General features: G+C 38.5%; 1 protein-coding gene across 1 annotated transcript in view; it reads left to right on the forward strand.

Moving 5' to 3' along the window:
- The window catches only part of crtc3 (CREB regulated transcription coactivator 3), a 218072-nt gene that overhangs the window by 182915 nt on the left and 11802 nt on the right, over positions 1-23355 (forward strand). Inside the window, exons 11-12 of the mRNA XM_039773390.1 lie at positions 3237-3505; positions 14351-14533. Of these exons, the coding sequence (XP_039629324.1) occupies positions 3237-3505; positions 14351-14533 (452 nt within the window). The remainder of the gene's footprint in view (positions 1-3236; positions 3506-14350; positions 14534-23355) is intronic.

The raw sequence follows: 23355 nt of genomic DNA on the forward strand, positions 1-23355 counted from the left end.
TGTATGCAGCTTATGCTTATTTTTATAACCGCAAAAATGAAGAAAAAATATAACAAAAATAATCTGACATAAGTATCCATTACATTAGTGTTAGATGGAGTCACCTTTTGCAGCAGTTGCAGCAATAAAATCTTACTGACAACAAACCATTTTCCCAAGTCATAGATTATCACTCAGATCCAGCCTGTCAATGTATGTTTGGGCTTCTTCGCCAAAATACCATTCTACACTGATCAGCCACAACATTAAAACCAATGACGTGAAGTGAGTAACATTGATTATCTCCTTACAATTGTTCTTGTCGAGGGGTGGGATATATCGTGGAGTAAGTGACAAGTTAGTTCTTGAAGGTGATGTGTTGGAAGCAGGAATAATGGGAAAGTGTTTGGATCTCACCGACTTTGAGAAGGATCAAATTATGATGGCAAGATGACATGCAGGCCCGTTGCCAGAAATATTTGAACCCCAGACAACTGGGTACGTGTGGGCCCCTCTGCCTTCCCCCGGGTCCCCACATGCCAAAACCTTCAAATACGTATAAAAAATTATCAAAATGTAGTTTATCCGACAGCAACAATGCTGCATTTATGAATACTATACTTGAGTTACGCCTTCTCGCACATCAAAGTTTTACTACGAGAAGGGAAGCCAGTGCTAACGGAAGCTCGTAGCAGAATTGAAACAATACATTAATGAGATAGGCCTATGTATTATCTAACGTGTAACGGTACAATTATACCAATGCAATGAATAGGAGTAACATCTGAACATTTTAATATATACTAACGGTTAGGGTTATCTACATGGTGTACAATCAGTATAGTAACTTGCTGTGTCAAACTTCAAAGTTTTCAAAAAATCCGGGTGATCCAGAATCTTTAGTGATACACACAAAACCAACGTACACTCATCACTGCTTTAAAAGCAACAATAAACACCCAAGCGAATGAATTATCAAACTGCGGAGACGGACTTCTGCTACACCATACACGTCAACATCCACGATAGTGCACAACAATATCACTGTTGTCTGAAACAGAACAGTGCCTGTGTGTGTGAAACAGAAGTATTCACTTACAGCGGCAAAGTCAATCCATTATCCATGTACCCTGTACAACAAACATACTACTCAACGTCAAGCTCAAGGACGTCGGCTCTCCTTTGTCTTTGAGAAGTGTGCCGCTGCCAGCCCTCTTTGACAAGCGTGCTTCACACGACATAAGCACGATATCTACTTGCGCGGAGCGTGCGGCTTTTAAAACACTCACTTGTATTGTTGTAAGCTAAATGATTTAACGTTTCTATTACATGTGTGGAGGCTGGCCCAGACACAGACAGGCAGACACGTTCATGTCACCCACAAACACGTTTATTTACACTATTTACACAGCTCAAGGTGCACCACAAACCCCCAAAGTCCTGACCACACAATGCCTTTCTTCAGACCGCCTCCTTCTCTCTTCTCCAGCTCAGTCCACTCCACTCCTGACTCTTGCCCTGAATGAAGGGAGGCGGCCCCTTTTATCATCACTCGGATGTGCTCCAGGTGGGTTCCGGCAACCTTCCATGGAAACACCCCCGTGTGGCGGAAGTGCCGGCTGCATCCCCGGAAGCACTCTGGGTGTCCCTGCTCCTCTTCCCCCCAGCATTTCCTGGTGTGGTGGAAGTGCTGTGGTCCAGGACTCCAAAGGCATGGGGGCGACCACGGGCCCCCAAAGGAACCAGGGCGGTCGCCCCCAGATGGTCTGGGGAAGGCGCAAGCCCTCCTCCGGTCCTCCTGGGCGTCCCGGCCGGGTCGCGACCCCAGCCACCTCTGACACATGTCTTGAATAATTGTCCGAATATATATCTATGCACACAACATCAGCATAAAAAAATCAACCGTGAAGGGGCCCCCTTCTGTTAGGGCCCCGGACCAGAGTCCCGTTTGTCCCCCCCCTGGCGGCGGGCCAGTGACATGGTCAAAGCATCCCCAATATGGCAGGTCTTGTGGAGTATTTTAAGCAAACAGACATAGGGACACTGTTGAAAACTTGCTAAGGGCTGATTTTGCACAATGTTAAAGTTTTTCTTCAGGCAAAGAACCAGAGACAGATGGCATAAATTGGCAAGTTGTGTGGTGGAAGGTTAGACTTTAGGGACTTAGAAATCTCAGCTTGATGCTGCTTAGGGGATTCTAGGTGAACAGGACAGACAGGCATGTTGGCCTGAATGGTCTGTTTTCAGCACGTTTTCTTATGTTTTAATACTGAAATGTGCACTAGTAAGTAAAGCCAATAATAGGAGCTTCTGCTTGCCTAGTCCTTTCTGACTGGTAGCTCTTAGCTATGCAAGTTATTCCTTGATTTTTGTATATACTTTATGAAAGCGTTTATGATATCCCTTTATTTTAGTTCTCCCAGAAAAAGATTTCTTCAAGTGAGGATTTCTTTCCTGTTTTCAATAAGTGGTGTCACAACCCCTTTTCAAAAATCTTAGCGCCTATGAGAAAATGTTCATTTTAACTCCTGTGATTTCTTTCAATGATTAATATATTGTACGTTTAAAGTGGAGAAAGACAAACAAACTGTAATTGCCTTTACTACATTATTGGCACATAGACTTATTATCTTGCTCAACTGGAAGAATCCTAACTCTCCTCTTTTAAGTCAGTGGGTAACTGATGGTATATACTATTTAAAACTGGAAAAAATCTAAATTCGCACTTAGAGGATCTGTGCAAAACTATTTCAAAATTTGGCATGATCTAATCTATAAAATTTTAGAATAAGCTTTTAAAACACTGAGGAAGCAGATACTCTCCCCATTTTTTTCTTTTTATCTTTATTCACCTATTCATCTATTTACTTATTTTTACTAGCTTTAAGTTTTACTCTGCTGGCCTAGCTCTCTTTCTCAGGGGTGGTGGTTGATTTGTTTTCGTTCCTATTTTTGTAAAAATTGATTTATTTGTATGGAATGTGGAATGGATTTTAATAAAATGAAAAAAAAAAATTACACTTAGACTGGTCATGCATGACATGTTTTTGGAGGGAAGTCTACATTTTTCTCAGTTAGGTCTTTAAAACTTAATTATGACTCCTGAGTATGTGAATTTGACATGGATGAATGGAAACTGGGCAATTTTAGACTAAGCACCAGGAAATTATATTCTTAAATGTTTACTTTAATTTTAAGGTAGTTACATTACATAAAATGTAATACCCTTTGTCTATTTATTATGCATTTTTGTGCAGGAATCTCTCCATCCTTGAACAATCCTTCACTCCTTGCCCCAATTAAGAGTCCCCACCTTCAGTTTCCTCTCAGCAATCCCTCAGTTAACATGCCTCTGCGATTTTCTTCACTTCCGAGTCCACAACCGGGAGGCCTAAGTGGATCATCACGTCGGCGCCATCGTACACCAGTCAGCCCTCTTACTGTGTCACCTGGTGTGGAACACTGTGGGAGCCCTACCAAGCAATTCCCTTCTGCTATCTCACCATCTGTATCCTCTATAGCCCAGGTGAGTTGCATTTTTTTCTCCAAGTGCACATGTTGCACTTAGATTCAGGAAGTCTTCTAGATGGGCTTAAAGTGGAGAAGGACAAACAAACTGTAGTTGCCTTTACTTCACTATTGGCATGTAGATTTACCTTGCTCAACTGGAAGAATCCTAATTCACCTCTTTCGAGTGAATGGATAACTGATGTTATATATTATCTGAAATTGGAGAAAATCAAATTTTCACTTAGAGGATCTTTACAAAACTTCATAAACTGGCAGGATCTAATCAGTAACATTTTAGAATAAGCATTTAAATTGAGGAAGCAGAATCTCTTTTTATTCTATCTATCTATCTATCTATCTATCTATCTATCTATCTATCTATCTATCTATCTATCTATCTATCTATCTATCTATCTATCTATCTATCTATCGATCTATCTATTTATCTATCTATCTATCTATCTGTCTACTTGTTTTTCCTACTATTAAAGTATTATTGTGTTGGCCTGTATCCAGCAGGGGGCATTAGCTCTCTTGTTGGAAAAAGTTATTTTGTAATTGCATAACCTAAATCTTTATAGACATGATATTAAAAGGTGATACCCCTCCCTTACTGACACAGCGGTAAGAAATCACATAGGAGATATATAGACAACGTCTTTGCATCCTATGAACAATTACATTCCAAATTTAAAATTCCAGCTACACATTTCTTTCACTATCTTCAAATCAGGAACTTTGTTAAACAGAACCTTCCAGATTTTCCTCATCTTGCACCCTCATCCACGCTGGAAAAAATATTGCTCAATTTTAAGGAATTAGACTCCATCTCTACAATATATAAAATCATTTTACAATCCCTTCCTTTCAAAGATCCAAGAGGACACTGGGAAAAAGATCTCTCAATTAATATATCAGAAAAGGAGTGAAAATTAGCAATGCAGAGAATTCACTCGAGCTCCATATGCGCAAAGCATACAATTATACAACTCAAAATTATATATCGAGCACATCTGTCTCGACTAAAACTCTCCAAAATGTTTCCAGGGCATGATCCAACCTGTGAACGTTGCAACCAAGTCCCAGCCTCACTGGGTCACATGTTCTGGGCCTGCACCAAATTAACATTATTCTGGACAAAAATTTTAATTACCTCTCAGACAACCTTGGACTCACAATCCCTCCTAACCCATTAACAGCTGTGTTTGGGGTTCTTCCAGAGGGGCTTAAAGTGGAGAAAGACAAACAAATTGTGATTGCATTCACTACACTGTTGGCACGCAGACTTATTCTGATAAACTGGAAGAACCCAAACTCTCCTCTTTTAAGTCAGTGGGAAACCGATGTGTTATATAATTTGAAACTGGAAAAAATCAGTTAGAGGATCCGTACAGACATTTTTCAAAACATGGCAGGATCTAATCAGTAATATTTTAAAATAAGTTTATAAAGCACAGAGAATTTATTAATTTAGGTATGTTTACAAGCCTTAAATTTTACACCGTTTGGCTTGCTCTCTCTTTCAGGGGTGGGGATCAATCTATTCTTAACATAATTCTTTTTTTTTGTAAAAACTTGATTGCTATGTATGGATTGTAATAAAATTAATAATAAAAAAAAATAAAATTAAAGAAAAAAGAAATCACATAGTAGAAATAAATTAGCCTTCTTTAATACTAGAATTACCAAAGCCTATGAGAAAGCTCGTAAATCTGGCCCACCTTAAATCCATTCTCACCTCTCCGTCAGCATCTTTTGTCCTGTAAATGTGTCGATAAGCAGTAAGCAGCCTGGTATCCCATCCCCCCACCCACCGCTGCAGTTCATTTCACAAAGAAGTTTGTCAGTGCTCAGTGTTTATCTTCGAGTGAAGTGCTGGAGCTTTATAGGGTAAAATAGTACATCGTCATTTGGAATACATACATTTCATGTGTGTTCCGTGTCAACAACAATCTATGTAAAAACGGTGTTTTAACACAGAAACGTTTTTCATGTTTTAGTAATAATTGAAAAAAAATGTAGACATGAAATGTATAATGTGTGAAGCCTGAAATACAAATATGAAATAAACACTTTCACAAAAGGTACAAGTATAACAAAATAAGTGCACTTTTATTCAAGAATTTAACCGAAGAAAAAAGAAAGCAGGTTGGTGCAATGGTGCAATGCTAAGAACTGCTGCCTTCCAATCAAGAGGTCGCTGTTTCAATATCAGCTGCTTCCCAAATGTACCATTTTTCAGTAGTGAGCTGCTCTTATTGTTAATATCATACAATAAAAACATACATTTGATTTGCATCTGTAAATTTATAGTTAAAGTTAGCGGTTTCTTTTTTTTCTTTTTTTTTACTCACGTTCAAGCTCCCACACACCCCCCAGATCTGACACCATTTTCAGATAAAGACATGGTATAACAAACAAACAAACCCTCTCTTTATTTGAAAACTGTGTCAGATCTTGTGCGCGAACGAGACTGGGACTGGGAAAACTGTGGACGTGAATGTGAGTGTCGTGCGTGACTGAGAATGACTGTAGATGTCAATTGTTTTTATTCAGTTTTATTCTTGAGTGCTCCTGCTCACGCTGAATTAGTATGCACCTTCTGATCCATGATGTCAGAGCTGCGCTGCCAAAAAGAGAGACTTAGGTAGGTATATATGACATTTGGAATAATTAATTTTATGACCTGTATTGTACATTTCGGAAAACATTGTTGCACTTATGCAACATTATATTCATTTGCATACCTTCATGCTGTTGTAGTCAGTGACCGCATTTGGTTTTTTGTTCCGATCTTGGCCAGTGTCCACATGTTGCTGCATGTTGGTATTTCTTTTGAACTCCAAGAGATGCAGAGGACAGAATAGTATAATATGCTGATCTTGTATGATGACCTAGTCAGTCTCTTGATCAGTGCCATTTTATTTTCAAAAATCGGGAATGGTCTCCCCTCGACTTTCTTGTATACTCAGATATGGGGATGGATATTTGAGGAGTCAACTGCAAGAAAATGATTATATTATGTATATTAAAGAACTATCAACAACAAATCAAATTAATAATATATTGAACAATTATTATAAAAGTTAAGTTGAATAAATCAGACTCTGAGCTGCAAAAAAAAAAAAAAATCGAGTATGTGTTCAGGTAAAGTACCACTTGACGGATTTTGCCCAAAGGTTAATACAGATCTACAGTTTTGGTGCAGCAACCACATGCCAAATTTCATCCATCTATCTAGTTGCATTTTGCGTTATCATGTTTATATACACACACAATAACATAATTACAAAAAACTGTATTTTCAGGCTCGGGAAGGTCTAAAATGGAGAGATTCATCAAAATCTCGAGGTCGAATTTGTTTTATGATTACTATACTTTCTCAATATTTCGTGTGCAAAGTGGCAGGTGAATTATTGTCAACAAAAAGCAGGCACCTGAGAAATAAACTGAAACTTTACTCACTCGTGTTTTTTTTTGTTGTTTTTTTCATACGGTAAAGCAGCACATTCCGATTTCAGGCATTTGAATTACATCTTTATATACAACAAGCGTAAGGAAAGGCGACACGTAAATCGCTTTCTATTCCACACACTTTATGCACGTATTCAGCTTGCTGTGTGAACACCCACCCTCCTTTACTATCTGCCGTTCACTGGATGAATGTGCGAGCGGTTCGTGGTGGATGACTTTCAGTTTTAAAGTTAAAATTTATAAGGGTTAAGAACTAACAACAAGAATATTCATTTAAAAACTGAAATTATTTTTAGTAAATTATTATTTTATTTCAGTTAGTCTTTCAAGCTACTTTAATAGTTTCTTTTAGTATTTCATTTTGGATTTGTTAATTATTTTATTTCAGTTTACGAAAATTATTTTTTAATAATAGTTTCAGTTTTGATTTTAGTTTTCGTTAACTATAATAACCTTGAATGTGAGATCAGCCCTTGTAAACTGATAAAGTTTTCATTATTTGTTTTAAATTGTAAGTATTATTACCTTTAAGTCACAGCCTTTAATGTAATCTGAAAATACAAATAACAAAAGCAAATTTAAATTGAGTTGGAACCATGAGTATATACAGTATAGCATGTTGACCCTATGCAAGAACATCCATACAGTACCTCATAGAGATGGAAGGGACATAATAATAGCACAAAAATCCACCACTAACTGATGATGCAAAGTAATTGCTTCCCCATTTCAGTGGCTCTACTCCTTGTGAAGGCTGGGACACATGCTTAGGAAGAACTCTGCTAAATGGTCAGCATCCAGTCAAGGTGCTTACCTGTAAGGAAAACTCTGTTGTACCTGTCACTGGATGCCATATTCAGACGAACACAGGAAGTATTTGAAAATGGTGACAAAGTACATACTATACTATACAGTGCCTGTTACATGAGAGCTTGCATTATGAGGTTGAGTCAACTAGTGTGCCATGCCTGCAGTATGTCTTAGCTTGCATTGCAATTTCTTTTCTTTCCACCAGATGAAGTACATAGCTATGAGACAAGTTATGTGCCAGATCACTGGCTCTTACATTACTTATGGACACAACAGATACACTCATCTGCAAATAAGGGTGGCCACTGAGTCCCAAACCTCAGACACAATACCACCCAATACAGTCCCAGGTTCAAATAAAGGATTTTATTTCCCCACAATAAATCACAAAATGTGCAATACCAACCAAATCACAATTTTAAACAAGTGAATCTTCTTTGTCTTCTTCTTCTGCTCTTCTTATTGAGTATTCCCCAACTCATTCAGGTGAGATGCCAGGCTCCTTTTATTCTGGACTGAGGAATATTTCTGGTGTCATAGTATTTCCTCTTGGAAGCACTTCCGGGTCAACTGGAAGTCCTCCCCCAACAGCACCCTATAGTGCCATCCAGGGACCCCAAGAGGGCTGCACTTTCAGACACCAACTCCCTTGTACCTCTGCAGGTGTCCAAACTGGAGCACTTTGGTAAAACCACTGTCACCTGTCATATGGGAGATGGAAATGCTCCTGGCTTCAGCTGGTTCATCCTTTATATGCTATTGGTGTACCCATCTGTCCTCCATGGTAATTTAGTCTGTAAAAATATGCATTATTATCTATTTCTGAGTATTATGTGTCACATTATGTGAAAGTAGCCTGCTTTGTCAGTTTCTTTGCAAGCAGGGTTATAGTGAAATGTTTACAAAATAGCCAGCAGGTTAAGAAAAAGCAGAGGAAAGAATATTTTCACAGTCAGACAACATAAAATTTTACAAAATACCTAAACCACAAGGTGAAAAAAAAATTACTAGGGGGCTGCTGTCTCTCAGGTATAGCATATCTCAGGGGTGCCAAATACGTCGATCGCGATCGACTGGAAATCGGAAAGGTAGTGCAGATAGATCACGTTGCATTCAATAAAATTTTTTTTTTAAATGTTAGTCTATCATATATCCTCCCTGTGGCATTTGCCACTTGATTGACATATAGGGCGGCCAGTCTGAGATCTCTTTTCTTCTAACACACTGGTCATCCCGTATACACGATCAAACACGCAAGCTACTGAAAAAGTCAGGCTTTCTAAGTGATCTAGTTAGCCTTCCAATTTATATCGACTAAAGTAGGGATTTAAAAAAAATGCGTTGGTTATGGGCTGGATGTGGAAAGGAAGAGAATTTTTTTCTGTCACAATGTCACAATCGAAGTGCGTTTGTCTGACTTGTCAATCTATCATTGCTATTCCAAAGAAAGAAAATGTGGAAAGGCACTTTCGAACTGTTCATAAAAACTACGAAACTGACTTCCTTCCAAAAAGCGATCTGAGAAAGAGAAAGGAGAGGGAACTAAAATTGCAGTTAATCGGACAGCCGTCATTCTTCACTCGGCTGAATTCAAAAGCAAAGGCAGACACACCGAAGCATCGTTCCAGGTGAGTCACTCGATCATTAAGCATAAGAAGTCCTTCCAAGATGAAGAGATGATAAAAAATGCCTTCGTTGAGGCAGATGGCTAGGGAGAAATTCCTGCAGAAAATTATGGGCAAAGTTTGAAGAAAGAAAAAAAATGTACAATGTTTCTGTTTGGGGATCGTTGTTTACAACTTAGCTGTGACCACAGAACTAACTGCTCTGTGGATGATTCATTCAGACATTTCAAGGTCTTTTGGGCACTTTATTCTAATGAAAGTAGCTGCTGAATGTATTTCATAGTAATGAGATTTCTATAGACTCGTGTTATATGGGAAGACTGTCGGGACCATAAAAATACTTTGTTGTAATGAAAATTTTGTTGTGAAGATATTCGTTGTAACTGAATTTTACCTGTAATTTTAAATTGTACGTTTTTAACGTAATTTAATACCATATCACTGAATAGTATAACACAATCTAGGACATCATACTTTAATCCACTACAGGATATGCACATGTATCACACTTCACTTTAGTTGTTGAATATTCTTTGCAGACAAAGTCATTGCAAGATGAAAATCTCATTGTTGTCATACATGTGGAAGTATCTGTGTGGTGTACCAAATGCAGCATATTGAACTTGAAACTGCGCATCCACTCATAAAACCAGCTGGGGGCACACTGGAGGGACACTATACTTGTAGTAAATCAAGCTGAGGATAGATGGCGGATGCTACGGGCTGGTTCAAGTAAAAGGACATTGGACAAAAATAATTGAAGTTAGTGTACAAAATACACCAGCGCAAGTACAGTAGTTAAGGGTTAAAAATCAAACCAAAAACAAGTGCAATTAGTGCATTGCCTCAAATCAAAGTCTTCAATAAATAAAAAATTCATTAAAACAAGTGAATGTGGAAGTTAAAAACAATTTCAGTAAAAAATCCTCTAAAATGAGGTTAAAAATCACAAAGCAAGCTACGGTGCTGTGCTTCCTATCTAAATTCCGATGTCTCCCTGGCTCACCCTTTTCAAATCCTGCAGCATGAGACGTCATTCAGCAGGCGCAGACAACCCTTAATCCACATCCATGTCCACACCACCAATCTGTCAATGTTCCATGGGGTGCCACTCCAAGCCTGCTCCTACTACTGCCACCAGACCCTTGATGTCTGCGGAAACTTTCACTGCTCTGTAGGATGCTCAACAGGATTGACCCACAGGCCCTTCCCGAGTGCCAGCCACTCTCTACTTCCTCTTGGTTCACTTTCCTGTCGTCCTGCTTTCTCACTGTCTTGCTCTGGCTCTGTCAGTTCCTGCCCTTTTCCCTTCATCCTTTTTGTTAACCTCCATTCCTTTTCCTTATCCTCCAATTTCCTTCTCTGTTCTGATTCCTCCTTGTCCTGTGCCGTCCCCTTTAATCTGGCCTGATTTGTGCAGGTGTGATATGCTGCTACTTCTGAGGTGTAAATGAGGCACCTGACTGATCCACTCGCCTTTGCATGTGTATGCGCGATTACCCAAGCACCCCAATCAACTCTGGAGTGAAGCATGCTTACACACACTTGCACCCAATTGAAGCCCACACTCCCCTGGACACAATTATTTATTTAAAAGATGCAGTGTGCCATGGACCTCTTATCGATATAAAACTGTGCAACTTATGATAGCTCTCCTTTTTATGCCACCATTGGATTCCTGTACATAGTCGGTGATGCACATGTCCTCAGCAAGGCTGCTTTGTCCATATCTGTGTATGCAGTGACCAGGTTACTATTGCAATAAACATGCAACTTCATACAGTTTCCAATAGAAGGGGATGCCCGACACTAAAATTGGTTTTGCCATTACAGTGAACCCTCGTTTATCATGGTTAATCCGTTCCAGACTCTACCGTGATAAATTAATTTTCGCGAAGTAGGATTCTTTATTTATAAATCGAATATTTTGCAGTTAGAGTATAGAAAACCTGTTTACGACCTTCTAAGTACGTTTTTTTAACATTATTAGAGCCCTCTAGACATGAAATAACACCCTTTAGTCACCATTGCACTCGTATTACCCAATATATTAGACAAAATAAGAGAAAATAAGACATATTAGACGTTACAAATATCATATTACTAGGCGCACTCGCCATTTAAGGCGACCGACTTTTATCCTCAATTTTTGTGCGCTCCATGTGTACATCAGGCATGTAAGTGTAGGGAATGAGAACATCAAAGTGCCCATTCATAACATCTCCCGAAAACCTAAGTTTTTTATCCCCTCAAGTGCCTGTCCAAAGTCGTACAATGTCAGCCCAAATCTGTACCGCTAAAGCCGGAGTTTCATGCACTAAATAAGCTATAGATGAGAATAAGCAAGCACCATCTCCCCTGATATTTACTACGTGGTGAGGCATTTGTACTCAACATTAATTATTTCCAGAGACATAATTTTGTCTATTTTTCCAGCGCATCGTGCACAAAAGCAAGGGAACGATGAGAGCACCAGAACTCTGCTCACATCGCGTCGCTTCATACCTCAAGCCGCAAGTAGTAAGTCTGTAATAAGCGGAATACCGTTACGCTTTGCACTCACGGGACGGAAGGACAATCCTGAACGCTTTTATATAGTAGATTATTGTACTGTACATTTAATTGCACACAAACACACACAGTTCTTACACACAACCACTAACCTATGAAGGCACAACCTCAGTAGGAGAGTCTTCAGGAGGTGCAGTATCTTCAGCAGGTGCGTTGTTGTCTTCTTCCGCTGAAGAAGCACTAGGAGTAGGCAGTGGGTATCTGGGTGCGCGGCTGAAGAACATCTTGATAGGCAGTTGCTGGCGCTGTCTTTTCATATGCGTGAGGAGGCTTTTGTAGGGTATTGCCATCTTTAATCATATCCAAGAGTTTCACCTTCTCCTGGATAGTTAGCATCTTCCTCCGGTGCTTAGTTTTATTGTCAGAAGGCTTAGAAAAAGCAGCACGTTTAGGAGCCATCGTAGGGCTTAGATAAAAGTTCTCAGAAAGCATGCGTAGTGACGTAAGCGTGTATGAGAAAAAAATCACGATAGAGTGAAGCCGCGAAAGTCAAAGTGTGATATAGCGAGGGATCACTGTACTTCCATGAGCACTTCATTTCTTTGCCACCTCCTCCATAAGTTGTTTTAACTTGTCTTTTGTGAAGTTTTTGCTTCCTCATATTGATGCTTGTCAAGCTTTTTATTTATTTATTTATGTATCTAATTTGCAAGGAAGCCATGTCAGTTTTGATTCCATTTATAGATTTTTGACTAATTGGTTAAACTGATTTGGTCTTTATGCACTTTTGCTGGTTTTAATTAAGATTTGATTACCTCTTTTAATCAAAACTGATTTTTTTTTTAAATATTTTCACATGTTTGACGTGACAATATAATATATAGTTGAGAATTAAAATATGTGAGATCATTATCAATAGTTTGTGCTTTTCTGACATGGATTCTGCAGAGGAACCAGCAAAGAAGTGCTTTAAACACGTTTGTTAAATGTTGGATAACACAGGGATTCAGAAAACACTTGCAAAACTCCCTTATTTTTAACCTACATGGTTCACTGACTTGTTTGTTATTCAATAAGCTTGATAATTTTTGGGAAATGCAAACGCCTTCATAAAGTGAAAGTTTGTAGCGTAAACACAAAATTACTAATTTAAATTGAAAACAGTTTTAAGCATTCCTGACCCCAACAATATCCCACATTTGTGGTGAGAAAATGCTATATCTGGAGTCACAATGCTCAGTATACTGTAAGAAGATATGCGAGCAACACAGGTGGCAACTTGCCTGAAGGTAGAATATGAGCACACAAGTAAACCACACTACAACCTGTGGTTCCAGCATCTTCCTGTTTGGCAGGCTGGCAGATGGACTTTGAGCACAGTATCAGCTGTGAGAATTACTGAGTTTGTGAATGAGCATTACCAATGTGCAGCCCTCTCCCAACATACACTACAACAAGGTGTACTTGGAATGACTGCAAAGAAAATACAGTGTTAGCGCTACCAGCAAGTGTTTGAAAATCATTTCAGATTTGGTCTTCGTTAACTGCAAAAATTCAGCTTTATCATAGTTTGTAAGACAAATCAGGATATTTAAAAGAATTTCTTTGCATGCACAAATTTGAGTAACATTATTGGAGTTAATTTGGTAGAAGCCTGTATAATAATCCGTATATCATTTTGTTTTTTTTATTATTCTCTTGTTCATACAATTCTCTTCATATGTGAACATTTTAAAAGTATTTACAATTTACTTTTACTGCTTTTTGTTTGTTTGCTTATTTTTATTAAAACACCATATATACTTCTGGTAGAGGAAAATCTCAAGTAATAAAGATGGAGTTGGAAACTAATTTCTGCTACAGCACTCTGCATCAGTAGATTTTCAATATGATTTGAATAATATTGTCAATGGTTATACCCTAATTGATGTTGTTTAAAGTTTTAAAGTTAAATTCCTATTGAAACTATTGTAATGAATTACAAAATGTGTTACTGCATACTGCATTTAAATTTTGTAAAGCCTGAAAGAGGTATATTAGCAGTTTCAGAGAGATTAGATGGATGTCAGCCTGAGGAGGACAAAAAAGGAATATGCATAGAAATGTCTTGTTAGGTATAGTTTTTCTAAAATGTGTTGCACAAAAGTTTGGAAAGAGTTAATAATGTTCATAATAGGGCAAGTCATGTTATACCCCAAATTTCACTTTTGACATATTTTGAAACAATAAATGTGTTGAAAACAGTGAATTATTTTGCTCTAAATGGCTTGTTTTATAATATGTTTGTCATCTTATATATATATATTATATATACTGTACTATATATTACTGCCAAATTTTAAGCATAGAATTTTAGAGGAAGGTGATTAGCATACTCACAGTACATTGAAGAGGGCATAATAAATGAGTTATCACTTACATGTGCACTTTATTGATTCTAGGATGTTTCCTTGGGCACCAGCAATTTACCAATAAAACCGCCACCTCCCTACCCCTTCTATCAGCAGACTTCACAGCAGTCACGTTCCCAGAATTTCCCAGCAGAGGCATCCCAACAGCGGCAACATAATCAGCATCATCAGCCAGTCTCACCTATACGTCTTGACCCTGCTTGCATGAATATGGTACTTATGATCTCTTACATTTGTGTTACACATTGCATGACATTCCTAATACAATTTAATAACAGTTACCACATTAGCAATTACAGTACTACCTGAAGAAGCTTTATCATTCAATGCTAGTATTTTAAGATGCTAGGAAATGTGTATGCCAGATAAAGTCTACCTAATTAAAGCATTACTGGTAGCTGATTTTAAAATTACATTGTATAGTATGGGTTTTAACTGTAAGGACACAAAATGTAAAGGGAAATTTGTTAACCAGGAGTTATGATAGCAAATGTATGGGGTTTTATCTAACAGTATTTTTGGAAATAAAAACACTCAAAACCAAAGGGTTTAACTCAATTAGTATAGGCAGAGATTTGTTTAAACTAACAGCTGTTGGTAGGAACGCAGAACAGAGCACTAATATTATGGCTTCTTGACACGCAATGTAGCATTAGGGCTCAGCAGAGGCAGTGAATCTTATGTAGAGAGTGAACGCAGGAGTGAAGTTTTTCAGTTGTAAAGCCCAGATACAAATCAAGGATCCCAGCTGATAACAGGAGACTTTTTAACATCAGTAAAGAAGCTTCAGTATGGCTCAGACAATTCATATTTATTCCTGAAATGTGCCAGTGTCTTGCATTAATGAGCAGTGCTGACATCTTCTGAAGGGAGGACTCACATCTACTGTTCAGCACAGATATTTCTTTAATGGAAAACTTGAGATCCTAGCATAGAGCATGGCCACATTTAAATCAACAGTTGACTTTGTGTATGTGAGCATGGTTGTTTATATGAAGACTCTACCTCTACTCTTTCTTGTACAAATATCTATCTATCTATCTATCTATCTATCTGTCTGTCTGTCTGTCTGTCTGTCTGTCTGTCTGTCTGTCTGTCTGTCTGTCTGTCTGTCTGTCTATCTATCTATCTATCTATCTATCTATCTATCTATCTATCTATCTATCTATCTATCTATCTATCTATCTATCTATCTATCTACAAATGTCATTGGTAACATAAGCCAATGGCTTTTGAAGTGAATGCTAACACTGCCTTTGATGCTACTAACAGCACTATTGAATGATCTGATTGTAGACGAAACACAAGACCGGGTACGTTGAGAAACTAATAAAACTAATATATATTGGATAAGAAGAAAATAAAAAGGTCAATCTAAGTCAACACAAAGCATGGCATTGTTCAGGCAGCCTTTGATAATGTGATGAGGTATCTAAGATGGGGTTTGGCTGCAGACCTTTTGCGGCAAATTTATTATTGTCAAAATGTTTCAGCATTGTTAGACTACACAAAAATAAAGAGTTAGATCATAATCTTCAACTATTGTGAATCTGAAAATAAGCATGACACCTCTGATAATTTTCTTGTATTTTATAAATATGCTTAGTCAAACTGACACTTTATTTATATGTTTCTATTTCCGGATTGCACTCTGCATTTTTATCCTTGCCTGTACGATTGGACCCTGAAAAGGACCCAGTATGTGTTTTTCTTGCTGGAATAATAGTAATCCAGGTATTTTTATTTCAGTAAGATGATTATTCTGTTAGTACAATTGCTTTTCTAAAGTAACAAGTAATCTATGTGACTTGCATTACTTTTAATGTGTGACCCTACTGCTTTTAGACATATGTTCAGATCAAACATAAATTCAGTGATTTCTGAAATTATAGGCAGAAAGAATGATGTGATCACCCAAACATTTGTCTCTGGAAATTTGATTTATGGAAGCTTCTACCTATGGCTGCTGAAAGTATATTTGAAGCAAATAAATGCACTGGCTGACAAAGTGCAACAGACATGTGCAGACTACAAAATCCTTAACAGTAGCGTGTTTAAGGCTTTACATGGCCACATAACCAGGCTATTCAAGCAGAAATCTACCTCTGTTAACTAGGTTTCTCAGAGGCTAATAACCCAATTTTTCTAACTGGAATAACAGTTGACATGGAATTTTAGAAATCTGATTTCTGTGAACTGTTTTATTACGACACATGTATATGCACTGAGTGTTGAATTGCCACATTTAGAACCTTTGAAGTTATGTAAAACTTGCAAAAGCACATTTCTTGACATTTAACACTAGAATTACCAGAGCCTACGAAAAAACTCGTAATTCCGTCCCACCTTAAATCGCTTCTTAAATCCCTTCACACCTCTCCGCCAGCGCCCTTTGTCTTCTAAATGTGCTGATAAAGAGAAGCTTGGAGCAGCCGGCTATTCCATTCCCCCACCAATTTAGAACGTGCACGAACTTCTCTCAGCTCATGCCTTGATTGAGTATCTGGGAGTGAAGTGGAGTTTTAGAGTGGAAATAATAGATCGTTGTTTGGAACACATGCATTTCATGTCTGTTCCGTTTCTAAAGTAATCTGTGTCAACACATTGTTAAAACAGAAACGTTTTTTTATATTCTAGTAGTAGATGACAAAATGTAGGCATAAACTATATAATGTATGAAGCCTGAAGTCCAAATAGCAAAGAAACATTTTCACAAGAATAACACAATTGCGCTTTTATTCAAAAATATAACTGTAGAAACAAAAAGCCGCCTTAACATGCGACATTGACAGTAGTTTGTTGTAACTGCCTCTGTGGTTCAATAGATTTAGCCCCCGCTTGGGAATCAAGAGGTTACGAGTTCGATCCTGCCCCCCTCTGTTTTGAGAAGTAAACTGCTCTTAGTCTTACTATTTTAGAATAAAAGCATACATTTGATTTCAGTCTGTAACAGCCGGTGCAATTTATGATCCTTGTAAAGGTTAGCTTTTTTTAAATTCACTTTTCATTCTCTCAGTCGCGTTCAGAATCAATCCATACAACCCCATCTGACACGGCTGTTTTCACTAAAGACGCGCTATAGCTCTGCAGTGTACCACGATGCATACTAACGGCAATTCGCCAACCCCGGGTTCTGACACACAAACGCTGGCGAGGCTGCCTTCTTCGTATCTCACCGTCACTTGCTTTTCTTTTTTTCAGTTTTATTGAGTGTTCCTGCCAGTCCCCGCATGTTGCTGTATGCTGTTTCTTTTGTACTCCAGGACATGCAGAGGAAAGAATGGTAAAGACCAGTAACCGCGCTATATGCAATCATCAGACACTCCCCATCTGCCCGTGTCGTTCAAACACAGGAACATATATTGGTGTAAAAGTATAACAAAAGTGCACTTTTATTCAAGTGCACTTTTTCCATCGCCTTTTCCTGTAAGAAGCAATGTACACACTTCTCTCTATGCTGTGGTTTCTATTACACACCTGAAAGAAAGAGACAATACATGTGAAAATATCCAGCATACAGCAACATGCGGGACTGGCAGGAACACTCAATAAAACTGAATAAAAAGAAAATCAAGTGACGGTGAGATACGAAGAAGGCAGCTTCGCCAGCGTCTGTGTGTCAGAACCGGGTGGGGGGGTGTTAGTATGCATCGTGGTACAACGCAGAGCTATAGCGCGTCTGTATTCTGTTTCTTTTGTACTCCAGGGCATGCAGAGGAGAGAATAGTAAAGAGCAGTAAGTTGGCTATATGCAATCATCAGACACTCCCCATCTGCCCGTTGTTTTGTTATACTTTTCAATACTTTTTACTGCTCAAGCGGGCATGCTCAAAAATACACGTGTAATGCCACGAAAAGTGCACGCAGACACTTCATTTCGCAAACAAAACAAGTGCACTTTTATTCAAAACTACCTGTATAACCGAAGAAAAAAGAAAGCAAGTTACAGTAGGCGATTGATACGACAGCTTGCATGGTGCAATGCTAAGAAGTGCAATATAAAATCATCACATTCAAATATTAACAGTTCCCACACACCCAAGGACCGTCCTTCCTACATTTCTGACACGTGTACTTGTTTGCCGTGTACACACCTCTCTGTGCTATGGTTTCTATTACACTGAATGAGCACCTGACACTGTACTTTCTTCCCTGGGGAAGGTCCGCATCAGAGAATTTCCAGTTCCTGCATAAATTCACACCCGATCTGGCGCTGTTCGTTTTCAAATAATATTGCATTAGTGCGATTATATTTTCACATATATTGTCTCTTTCTTTCAGGTGTGTAATAGAAACCACAGCATAGAGAAGTGTGTACATTGCTTCTTACAGGAAAAGGCGATGGAAAAAGTGCACTTGAATAAAAGTGCACTTTTGTTATACTTTTACACCAATATATGTTCCTGTGTTTGAACAACACGGGCAGATGGGGAGTGTCTGATGATTGCATATAGCGCCGAAGTTACTGGTCTTTACCATTCTTTCCTCTGCATGTCCTGGAGTACAAAAGAAACAGCATACAGCAACATGCGGGACTGGCAGGAACACTCAATAAAACGGAAAAAAAAGAAAAGCAAGTGACGGTGAGATACGAAGAAGGCAGCTTAGCCAGCGTTTGTGTGTCAGAACCGGGGGGGGGTTAGTATGCATCGTGGGACACTGCAGAGCTATAGCGTCTTTAGTGAAAACAGCCGTGTCAGATGGGGTTGTATGGATTGATTCTGACGCGACTGAGAGAATGAAAAGTGAATAAAAAAAAAGCTAACCTTTACAAGGATCATAAATTGCACCGGCTGTTACAGACTGAAATCAAATGTATGCATTTATTCTAAAATAGTAAGACTAAGTGCAGTTTACTTCTCAAAACGGAAGGGGGCAGGATCGAACTTGTAACCTCTTGATTCCCAAGCGGGGCTGAGTCTATTGAACCACAGAGGCAGTTACAATAAACTACTGTCAATGTTGCATGTTAAAGCGGCTTTTGTTTCTGCAGTTATATTTTTGAATAAAAGCGCAATTGTGTTATTCTTGTGAAAATGTTTCTTTGCTATTTGGACTTCAGGCTTCAAACATTATATAGTTTATGCCTACATTTTGTCATCTACTACTAGAATATAAAAAACGTTTCTGTTTTAACAATGTGTTGACACAGATTACTGTAGAAACGGAACAGACATGAAATGCGTGTGTTCCAAACAACGATCTATTATTTCCACTCTAAAACTCCACTTCACTCCCAGATACTCAATCAAGCTGAAGTTCGTGCACGTTCTAAATTGGTGGGGGGATGGAATAGCCGGCTGCTCCAAGCTTCTCTTTATCAGCACATTTAGAAGACAAAGGACGCTGGCGGAGAGGTGTGAAGGGATTTAAGAAGCAATTTAAGGTGGGACGGAATTACGAGTTTTTTCGTAGGCTCTGGTAATTCTAGTGTTAAAAAAGGGAAAATTCAATCAGTGCCACTGTCATACACATAACTATATAATTAGAAGCAGATATGGTTAAAGTAGAAAATTATGTCAGTTTTATGTTGTAGTGGGACTACTTTGGAAATTGGTTTCCTTATGTTCATTTAACTGCAAGGACAAACCACTGTTACCTTGTTACAAGTTCTCCTGGAATTGCTAAAGCGCCAAAGATGACTCTTATCATACGCCATATAACCCCAGTTTCTCTTTAATGGTTACTACTTTACCTATAGATAAAATGTTATCCGGTTTTTCCCAAAGGGTGCCATGGAACTTGTTGTTTTTGCATGTGTTGACTATTCACTCCAAATTACCTCAGCCACCTAGTTACAGAAAGGAAAGAGAAACAAGGATTTCAGCTTCAACTATAAAGCTGATTCCAGACTGGTTTGACCTTTGATATCACACCACTGTTCTTTTAAGAATAAAAATAATGATCGCAAACTGTATTTCCAGATTTTAGCAAGGCTTGTTCATAACAGCAATTGGTATTCTTGCTGTGATTGGTTTTACATCCAAAGATGATAATATCTCTTTTGAACTGATGATGTTAAAAACTTTGATTAGTTAAAGGAACAAGAAAAGGAATAATTGTTACAGAAACACTTCCTGTGTAAATTTGTAAAGACCTTACCTGACTATATAATCCTGTCTGGGAAATTACTAAGTTAAATAAAGAATATTCAAGATCACCATTACAAATAGATACACCTTTATTACAACAAGCTTGAGGGAGGCCTGTAATGTGAATTAGAGTTCTCTATGACAAAACTAAAGAATATAGTGAAGCAGCAATTTTAAGTAAGTGAGATTCAATTGCATAACACAATAAAGAAACATATTAGTTTTGCACAAATCAGCATGCAGATAATCTTTAACTTGCCTATGTGCTAATTTCATACAACAGTCCAAAGATAGTTAAACAGATTTAAAATGTTAGGTAAATATTTATATCTAAAGAGGAATTTCTTATGTATAAATTTTATTCGACACAAAATTAAAAGTAATAATTTGCATTATCTTATTTCCTTGGTATCTGTGTAGAGATACAAATGGTACGGAATATCTTACATATGCAATTGATCCTAACTTAAGATTGCTGCTTTGTTGTATTTTCTAGTATGCCAGTAGCCATTACCACATGCACTACAAAAGATGTCATCCACCTGAAGTTAAGCATGTTTGAACCCAGCCAGTAAATGAATAGGAAACCAACTTGGAACAGCTTGAGTTACTGCTGGGAAAGGTGGTGGTGAGGCCAACAGGAGGCACTTACCCTATGGTCAGAATGTGAATCCCTAGCACAGTGATGGGACACTGTGCTGTGAAAATGGCACCATCCTTTGGGATGCACCCTGCTCTTTATGAAAAAACCCAGGGATCATCCAATGTCTAGGCTAAATTGCCCTCCATGGCCCAATCATTCTGGCCCCTTAATCTTTCCCTGTTTCTAATTGGCTCTCTTTCTTACCACATCACCACCTAATAGACAATGCATGGTGAAAGTACTGGTGCAAAATAGCTGCCATTGTATCATCTATGTTCTTGCTACACATTAGTGGTGGCTCCCCAGTCACTATATTAAGAGCTCTGAGTTTTGAGAAAAGAGATACTTAAAGAATTATTATTAGCCGACCTACGGCGTAGCATACGCCACATAATTATTCATTGATGGGTGAACACTTTCTGAAAGACACAGTTGTCCAAATGGGGTGGGTTTGAGGATACGACTGTGAGTGAATGAAAAGATGGAACTCTGGAGAGAGCAACATACAATTGTCCGTGACTGAAAACTGGTTTTGGCAGATACAGGCATATCTTTTTGAAAGTTTTGCCCTGTGCTTTATTAATTGTCATTGCAAAGGCTAATCTAACAGGAAATTGTCTGCGTGTGAAAGTAAAAGGCAAATTTGAATCGGATGGGTTCAAGGAAATCCGGGGAATAAGGACAGTTTGTGAGGTAGGAGTTGCAATAGTTTTACACTCCAGTACATTGCGGTGAATGCTGGTAACAGTCAGTCTAGTGCCATTACAGAGACCTCTTGCTGGCATGAGGTTTCTGAGAAGCATGACGACTGAACCAATTTTAATTTTGAGTTTATGCGGAGGCTTGCCAGTGGGAGTAAGACTGTTAAGAAATTCTTCGGGGAATGAAATTTGATCTGCGGGATCGTCTGTGACGATGGAGTCAACGCTGGTGAAAGTTACTTCGTCGGTAGGGATAAGTTTCAGTACTTCTTTTTTTTTTTTTTTTTTTTATTTATTAATTTTATTACAATCAATACATAGCAATCAAGTTTTTACAAAAAAAAAAAAAGAATTATGCTAAGAACAGATCGATCCCCACCCTTGAGAGAGAGAGCAAGCCAAACGGTGTAAAATTTAAGGCTTTTAAAAATACCTAAATCAACAAATTCTCTGTGCTTTATAAAATCATTTCAAAATATTACTGATTAGATCCTGCCATGTTTTGAAAAAAGTCTGCACAGATCCTCTAACTGAGTATTTGATTTTTTCCAATTTTAAATAATATAACACATCAGTTTCCCACTGACTTAAAAGAGGAGAGTTTGGGTTCTTCCAGTTTATCAGAATAAGTCTGCGTGCCAACAGTGTAGTGAATGCAATCACAATTTGTTTGTCTTTCTCCACTTTAAGACCCTCTGGAAGAACCCCAAAAGTACTTCTTCATTAAGGTGTAGCGAGTCTTCGTTGGTGACGCTTAATATAGCTCGCGTACTGAGTTGTTCCAGAGTCACAGTTGAGAAGTCAATGTCGCCATATAGTTGTTGAACGGGATCAGAATTAAAAGGCGAAGAATGTGAAGGTAATGTTACAGCTGTTCCATTTTTCCCATCTCCAACATCAAGGAGCCATTTTGCAAAATGTTGTTCGTGAGAAAGAGCTCTCATATTTGTCGTCAGTGTAAGTACATGCATGTGAGGCCACAAAGGTTGCTTGTTAATGCAACTGGCGACAGTAAGTACTCGGGAGCCACACATAATGACGGGAAATATTTGTCGGAAATCTCCACCCAATAGTACTGTTTTCCCTCCAAATGTCCGCGTGTCAACCATGAGGTCACATAATATCCTTTCAACTGCCTGGAATGCGTATGCATGTGTTATTGGCGCCTCGTCCCATATTATCAATTTGGATTGCAGAAGATGTTGAACGTGTGGCGAGGTAGGTTTGATGTTGCATGTGGCAGCAGTAGTCAGCTTCAATGGTATTTTAAAAACAGAATGTGTAGTACGTCCATCCGGTAACAATGTTGCTACAGAGGTGTGACCACAGGGGGGCTGGGGTGGGCACTGCCTCCCCAGAGACAAGCCGTGCCCGCCCTGCGAAATGCTCTGTCTGTTCAATTGAAGCTCTGGAGAAAAATAACATTTGATTTTCAAAACTGAGTTGCTTTCTAATTAGACAGGCACCTTGCTGCTCACAGTTCACTTCGCCGCACATTTTGCAGCACGTTTTGAAACTGTTGACCGCATTCTTTAATTAAAACAGCGTATACGTACCATTCTTCTTTTATTTTCTGGTTGGTAACACCAAAGGCTATGC

This window comes from Polypterus senegalus, chromosome 12 (genome assembly GCF_016835505.1).
Source record: "Polypterus senegalus isolate Bchr_013 chromosome 12, ASM1683550v1, whole genome shotgun sequence".
NCBI classification, from domain to species: domain Eukaryota; kingdom Metazoa; phylum Chordata; class Cladistia; order Polypteriformes; family Polypteridae; genus Polypterus; species Polypterus senegalus.